Source organism: Lygodium microphyllum, chromosome 15 (genome assembly GCF_053477565.2).
Source record: "Lygodium microphyllum isolate KBCC chromosome 15, Lygodium_microphyllum_v1.1.10, whole genome shotgun sequence".
Taxonomy (NCBI): domain Eukaryota; kingdom Viridiplantae; phylum Streptophyta; class Polypodiopsida; order Schizaeales; family Lygodiaceae; genus Lygodium; species Lygodium microphyllum.
In genome coordinates this window covers 101553014-101561053 of record NC_141149.1, presented here as the reverse complement: position 1 = coordinate 101561053, position 8040 = coordinate 101553014, and the positions used below count along the sequence as shown (strand labels likewise).

The following is an 8040-nucleotide window of genomic DNA, read 5'->3' as shown; positions in this document are numbered from 1 at the left end:
AACACCTTCCAACTTATGCATGCAAAGAAAACTTCACTTTTATGGTCTATTATACTATGATATTAGTCTCAACTTCTTACTATAGTGAAAAAAATTGAAGATTATAATGAGTATTCCAAATTTGCCTTCAATATAAAGGGTAGATATTTTTGCCCACATTAAGAATTGATACAGAGTTACATGCTTCACACATGATGTCTAATACTCAATAAGCTTATACCTTACACTTTCATGATTAAAACCACATTTTGATACATGTGTAGCAAGGGTACCAATCATTTGTCTTTAAATTTGTAATGACCAAGAGAGAATATGGCATGGTTTTGTATGCAAGCCATAGAACCAAAATAAGATGCCTTTGCAAGAACCCTTTTGCCACATGAAATATGCATTGGGCCCACAAAATGCCCTCATGGTTACTAACATTGATGCAAAGCATTAGCCTAAAACTTGATACGATCGGAGAATATAAGCATGTAACTCTAGTTATAAAAACAGTATAAAATGTAATTGGACTCATTAATCCTCTCCCACAAACAGTGCTATGAAAAATGTTTATTATTATGAGCACTGTGTCAGTCGTATTCACCTCACGACAAATTTGGGACGGGATCGGGGTAGATTACGAGGGAAGTGGGAGATCTGTCATGTCAGCTGTGCCTGGTAAGGGCAAGGGAAGCAGAATACAGAAAAGATTCGCAAGGTCGCAGTCCCTTCAGCTAAGCACAATTTTTGCAGCTTCAGCTTGTGCACGATGGCTGCAGGCTTGTCTGTGGTCATTACCGATGCATCAGGTCACTCTACGGCATGGCAAAGCATCACAAATCTTATCAATGGTGATGAACAATCTAGTCGACCTGTATAATCTCTCTTGATTTTTGTCTTTGCAAGAGCATAGTTGAGAAAATTTTCATTTTTCTCGTGTTTCCAGATGCAACTCGTAGAACTTGAATATTCTGACCATGGCCACACCGTTCGCAACTATGTTGTCTTCATTGTGGACCAACTATGCAGGCAAATACTCACATATTTTACACTCAGAAGACGAGGAGCTGACTCGAAACGACTTCCCGTCTGGATTCAGATTTGGAGTTGCCAGTGCTGCTTATCAGGTTCTCCTTATGATGTTAGGGTTTATGGAGTTGGTCGTGCAGACATTTATCAGTACGGATCCTTGTTGTGCCAATGTTAAATCAAATATGTCTGTGAACTGTAGATTGAGGGAGCAGCTCTAGAAGATGGGAGAGGCTTAAGTATTTGGGATGTTTTTTCACACATTTCAGGTATCTGCAATGAATGCATATGTCAACTGTGACTTTGTTAAATTTCAGATGAAACACCAGCAGAGTTTTCCTGGCAGAGTTTAATAGTAAGAAGCCAATGACATTCAGTTTTTGTTGCTCATAGATGTCCCCTTCTAGGATATGAGACTGGTCAAGGAAGAGGGCCTTTTAAATTGCTAAGCTACATTGAATAGCCAAGGTCCTGATGGAGTAAGGCACTCTGTTGATGCGATCATACTGAAAAATAGCATGAATTAACTCATTATATTTGACACGGACCTCTCTCTGTCCCCTTGTCCTCGAAATTGCATGGTCTTTACGTAATTCCAGAGGAAGTCACTAGGCTTTCAACCTACAGCCCTAGGTTCAAATCCTCCTTTGTACTCCTTTTTCTAGACAGCTGGATGGACATACAAATTGAACCCAGTCTACTGATCACCATGCATTCAACCTACCAACTGAACTACACCGCTTTGGTCTCTGGTCTCTCTCATGCCCTCTACGTGCAGAACCACCATAGACTACCCCCCACCCTTGACAAAATAGAGTTCGGCTTCCAACATGAATATGAGCAGGAAGAAGAAAAAGCAAGCCTTTTTCTTGGCTTTGTGGTTAAAAGAGCATCACAATTTATATGTATTGCATAACAAATCAATCTCGACTCTTTTGCATGAAAAATGTGTGTTTGATTACTTTCTCAACATCAAAGAAGTACAAGGGTTCAAGAGTGAAATTGGAGCTAAAGGTACATCAAAAGATTATAACTCCTCTCAAGGCGGTTTGGGAGGGTTGGGAGAGGGAAGTTGTAACCAGCCTTCCTTTCGTAGATGGGTGGTAATTCCCTAATTACAACCTAGTTAAAGCAGTAACATTTATTACAAAACTGAGAAATGCAAATTAACTTACAATCTTGGACAATGGATACCTTGTTGGCCCAAAATTAGCGCCGCTTTCGGTATTTATTTAACTTAATTGAAGGAGAAGTTGATGTACAATGGGATTCTCCCAATCCCTTTCGGTATTCCAACTCCCCTTGCTGTCCAAAATGACTAATAAGTCTTCAATCTGATTTGCCCCTTGATTCGGACAATCAATTGGCCTTCACCTGCTTTGATGGAGATGGAAAATGTCCCAAATTCATTGATTTGTTAGTCCCTCCACTCGAATTTAACTAAAAATAGCTTCAGCCTTGTTGAATCTAAGTCTTGGAGCTTTCAATTTCTGACATGTTTCTTCGAGGCTGCTACTAAATCCTAATTTTTGTTGTAGATTAGGATTTACAGTAGAGAAATCTGAAATTTCTCAACCTCTAGTGATCTCAATGTTGTAATCTTTGGAGCAAGGCTGTAGAAAGGCTAGAAGACGAGAGAGAATGTTGAGGAGAAAGGAAATTCAGACTTTGTGCGCACGAAGAACTGAAGAAATTTTGTCATTTATTACTGTTGACTTGTCTCAATACCCTGTATATGCTGTCACCTATTGTTGATTGGTCTTCTACTGTCCGTGACTGCATCAGAAGGTTCTCCAATGACTGCAAATTAGACTAGCAATATCTCCTTCCTCTCTCTTGTAGACTAAATACACTAAAATGCCTCTCTCCAACCTCTAAAGATGTTTTTCAGTCTTGCATGGGTGTTTTTGACAAGTGGTAGCCTCCCAAATGGTTTTTTCAGCATATCCATAATTAAATATTAATTTTCAGTCTTTAAATATTAAAAATTAATCTAATAATTATTTCAGTGACTTGAAAAATAATTAGGCCAGCAACTGGTACTAGATACCACCAAGTACTTGTGCGGCATAACTTATAGCAACTTTTGCCTTTGACATCCTGGGATTTCCTTAGATCTCGGGCTCGTAAATTTACTCTAACTCCTATTATACCTCATATATGCAACATTTACTTAACCATGTGATAAAAAATTAATCCATATGTTAAGTGAGGTTTCAAAAATACACATCTTCCCCTTAAAATCCTTGCAATCGTCCTCGATTGCACTAACAACATCAAAAGCAAAATAGTGGATTGGAATTTCCATAAGGCATCATAGTTAACACAACATTGCGCACTGTTGCTCAATCATTCCATATGTCCAACACATGCTAAAAAGTACTAACGAATCATAACATAACATAAGACTCACAAAGAATCTTAAAAACATTGTCAGATTATCATGTCACATGTCTATTTCTCATGAGCTCAACTCATTTGGTAAAACCAAACCATAGCATAGCATAAGCAAGCATAAACCATGGCTAAAACATCAATGGTATCATAACATATGCTGTTGTTTATGGAACTCGATGTAAACCATTAAAAATTGAGCATAATCTTATCATAAACTGATGACTGATCTGAGAACTCATCACAAGTTGCAGCAAATGTGACCCCAAACTAATTACAAACTCGTTGCAAAAACTAACCAGTAATCAATGCAAAAACTGATGCAAAACTGATCCCAAAAATCCATAAATGGTTCTCGGGCTGATCAAAAGCTGAGCTGAAACTGATCAGAATTTTTGTCTCAAAATTGAGGCAAATTTCACGCCAAATTGATCATAAGCTAATGTAAAAGTATAGTTCCAATGCTCGGGTGAAACTCGTACTCATTTGCATGCATCTCACAGTGACTAGTACACTAAGTAGTGACCTCATGGCAAACATAAAGTCAGTGCAATACCTTGGATGCATGCTGAATACATCTGAGATCCACTACATACGAGAGTTGTCCATAACTGGAGGAGTGGAAGTGCTATTTTCCCCTTGAGCATCACGTAATACTTCGGACCCTTGCTCTACTGAACCTGATGGAGGCCAAACTAAAGTCGGCTCTAATTGAAAGGCATCTAGGTAAAGTTGCAACAATTGAGGATGGTCTGCCAAGTCATCCTCTTCCATCCATTTGGCATCCATTCGTGAATAATTCTAAAATTTTACGAAGTATCTCTTGGAAACTTTACCTTTGATCTTTCTTTCCTTATGTGTCAAAATCTGCCTCGGGTACCAAAATTTCATTCAGCTCCTGAACCTCATGCTGAATTTCAGCAGAGATATCCTCTAGCACATCGCCATGAAAAGGCCTCAACAAGTTGACATAAAAGGCATTGTGTATCCCCCAATGTGGAGGTAATTTCAGTTGATATGCCACATCGCTGATCTTCTCCAATACTTGGAGGGGCCCATAGTTGCAATGATAAAATATGCACTTCAGAGGTCACAAGAAAAGCAAAAGAAGGCAACTGATTGCCACAGATGTGATTTGCAGCTTGTAGAGGGTGATTATGTATTGCTGCATTTTGAAAATGCGAGGCTCAAAAAGCTCAAAGGAAGAGAAAGATTGTATCTCAAGTTGAGTATGAGATACTATGGGCCCTTCCAGGTGTTGGAGAAGATCAGCGATGTGGCATATCAGCTGAAATTATCTCCACATTGGGGGATGCACAATGCCTTTCATGTCAGCTTGTTGAGGCCTTTTCATGGCGATGTGCCAGAGGATATCTCTGCTGAAATTAAGCATGAGGTTCAGGAGTTGGATGAAATTTTGATACCCGAGGCAGATTTTGGCACATAAGGAAAGAAAGATCAAAGGTAAAGTTTCCAAGAGATACTTCGTAAAATTTTAGAATTATTCACCAATGGATGCCAAATGGATGGAAGAGGATGACTTGGCAGACCATCCTCAATTGTTGCAACTTTATGTAGATGCCTTTCAATTAGAGCCGACTTTAGTTTGGCCTCCATCAAGTTCAGTAGAGCAAGGGTCCAAAGTATTACGTGATGCTCAAGGGGGAAGTAGCACTTCCACTCCTCCAGTTATGGACAACTCTCATATGTAGTGGATCTCAGATGTATTTAGCATGCATCCAAGGTATTGTGCTGACAATATGTTTGCCATGAGGTTACTACTTAGTGTACTAGTCACTGTGAGATGCATGCAAATGAGTGCGAGTTTCACTCCGGCATTGGAACTATACTTTTGCATCAGCTTATGATCAATTTGGCGTGAAATTTGCCTCAATTTTGAGACAAAAATTCTGATCAGTTTCAGCTCAGCTTTTGATCAGCCTGAGAACCATTTATGGATTTTTGGGATCAGTTTTGCATCAGTTTTTGCATTGATTACTGGTCAGTTTTTGCAACGAGTTTGTGAATAGTTTGGGGTCACATTTGCTGCAGCTTGCGATGAGTTCTCAGATCAGTTAGTGATCAGTTTATGATGAGATTATGCTCAATTTTCAATGGTTTACATCTGGTTCCATAAACAACAGCATATGTTATGATGCCATTGATGTTTTAGCGATGGTTTATGCTTGCTTATGCTATGCTATGGTTTGGTTTTATCAAATGAGTTGAGATCATGAGAAATAGACATGTCACATGATAATCTGGCAATGTTTTTAAGATTCTTTGTGAGTCTTATGTCATGTTATGATTGGTAAGTAATTTTCAGCATGTGTTGGGCATATGGAATGGTTGAGCAACAATGCACAATGTTGTGTTAACTATGATGCCTTGTGGAAATTCCAATCCACTATTTTGCTTTTGATGCATCTGGTAGTGCAATCGAGGATGATTGCAAGGATTTTAAGGGGAAGGGCTGCCCACAAGGATATGTATCTTTGAAACCTCACTTAACATGTGGATTAATTTTTAATTACATGTTTAAATGTTGCACATGTGAGGTGTAATAGGGGTTAAAGTAAATTTACGAGCCCGGGACCTAAGGAAATCACGGGATGTCAAAGGTAAAAGTTGCTGTAAGTTATGCCGCACAGGTACTTGGTGGTATCTAGTGTTAGTTGCAGGCCTAGGTCATTCATTTGGCCATAAGTGTCAGTTGGTGACACTAGAGAAGTGACATTTAATGATACCTAACACCAATCTGTGTCAGAATCTGTGTCAGAGTGCAGCGATGTAGAAGCGTAGAACAAAGATTGAGAGAGAGTAAGCACAGAGAGGAGGGAGAGAGAAAAGGAGAGAGTGAAATGCAGGAAATCTGCAATGTAGTATGCTGTATAGGAGTGCAGAAATATACACGGGGGCAGAGGAAATATCTGCGTGTGTCTCCGCCTTGAAGACCTCGACCTCCGTTAGCCTGAGCGCAGTTAGTCTTAGTAGACCAACTTTGACAGATCTCAAGATTAGAATAATGACCAAGAGTGTGCCACAATCTGACTATAAATAGTCAGGCAAGGAAATAATGCCAGCAGCAGGTTTAATGCAGCCGATTGAATAAAATAATTCAAAACACTGACCGACTGCATAAGGGACTTGGACTTGAAGACCGACTTGACACCATTCACCTTCTTGTGAGAGGGACGAGGCACAAGAGACCAAGTACCATTCCTCTCAAGAGTCTTTAGCTCGCCTTCCATAGCCTTTCGCCAATCAGACTGCCTCCTTCACTGAAGTGGGCTCACGATCCTCCATAACACGGGTCATCAAATAATAGTTAGAGCAAACAAGCTCCGTAGAATGTGCCTGGTTCCTCCGTGACCTCCGCGGTCCATCCTGCGGTTCCCACTCTGTAGGGACCCCCTCGATCCTTGAATCTCGAAGGTTGTCACGGGCCCAACGAGGAGGAGGCCGGACCTCTTCCCGTCGCTCTCTATCTGCTGAAGACTTGGGAATATCCACTGGCGGAAGCTCTATTGCGGTGGCCAGTGGAAGAGAAGACTCTGAATTAGAAGAAGAATCTCCATCAAGAGGCTCGGGCTCCAAAGGAACTGTCTCGAGAGCTCAACTCTCGCCTGGATCTCCAAGGACGGGGTGTTCCTCACCTCCTTTATAGTCGGAACTTCCACGAGAACCGCACATCTCGGCTCGTGTAGACATCCCGCTTAACGGGATCAAATAGACGATAACCTTGGGATTGAGAGTTGTAGCCAACAAAAACCTATCATAAGAAAGCCGCCTTGAACTTGTCATGTTGTGGCTTCAGGATGTGCACATAGGCGTCACACCCAAAGATCCTGAAATATGAGACATCAGGCTTGGTCCCAAAGTAAGCCTCAAAAGGTGTCATCCAGTCAATGGCCGAAGTGGGAGATCAATTGAGGATGTGAACTGTGGTAGCCATTGCCTCGGCCCACAGAAACTAAGGTGTCTGTCGGTGCTCCATCATGGTGTGCGCCATCTCGATCACACTTTGGTTCTTCCGCTCCAAAATGCCATTCTCTTGAGGAGTGTTGGTGTTAGCAAACTCCTGGTGAATGCCTCTATTTGCACAAAAACGAGAAAAATTATACATAAATTCACCGCCCTTGTCTGAACGCAAGGTCTTCAGTCGCCTGCCAGATCGGTTCTCCTCAAAGAGAAGCCAATCCTTGAAGTGAGAGAAAGCCCCTGACTTCAATGGCAAGAAATAGGCCCATGTCATCCTACTGTAGTCATCTACGATCAACATTAAGCTCCCCTTCAAGGACTTGGTCCTCATCGGGCCACATAGATCCGTAGATACAAGCTCCATAGGTGAAGTAGACCACCTCGAAGCTTTGGTGGGAATCGCATCCCAATGCTGTTTCCCATGAATGCAGGAGACACATGGCTGATGGCTTACCACTATATCCGGCAAACCTCGGATACAAACGATCCTCATGACTCCTTCCGAAGGTACTCATAGTTCAGGTGGCCAAACCGAGCATGCCATAGCTCGGACTATGGCTGAGAGATAAGAAGAAGAGAGGTAAGAGCTGTAGAAGACTTCAATTTGTAGATGCCATTCTCCTCATACCCTGCAGAGAGAACCTTCCTCAA

General features: G+C 41.3%; 1 protein-coding gene across 3 annotated transcripts in view; it reads left to right on the top strand.

The window, feature by feature from the left end:
- Positions 1-576: 576 nt before the first annotated feature.
- LOC148024833 (beta-glucosidase 25-like) overlaps positions 577-8040 on the top strand; it is a 75757-nt gene continuing 68293 nt past the window's right edge. For 2 of the 3 annotated variants that reach the window (XM_087694496.1, XM_087694494.1), the window contains exons 1-3: positions 577-836; positions 1015-1112; positions 1217-1283. In XM_087694496.1, coding sequence (XP_087550622.1) covers positions 755-836; positions 1015-1112; positions 1217-1283 — 247 coding nt within the window. In that variant the 5' untranslated portion in view covers positions 577-754. Of the gene's footprint in view, positions 837-931; positions 1113-1216; positions 1284-8040 lie in introns of all 3 variants that reach the window. The other variant, XM_087694495.1, reaches the window with a different exon arrangement.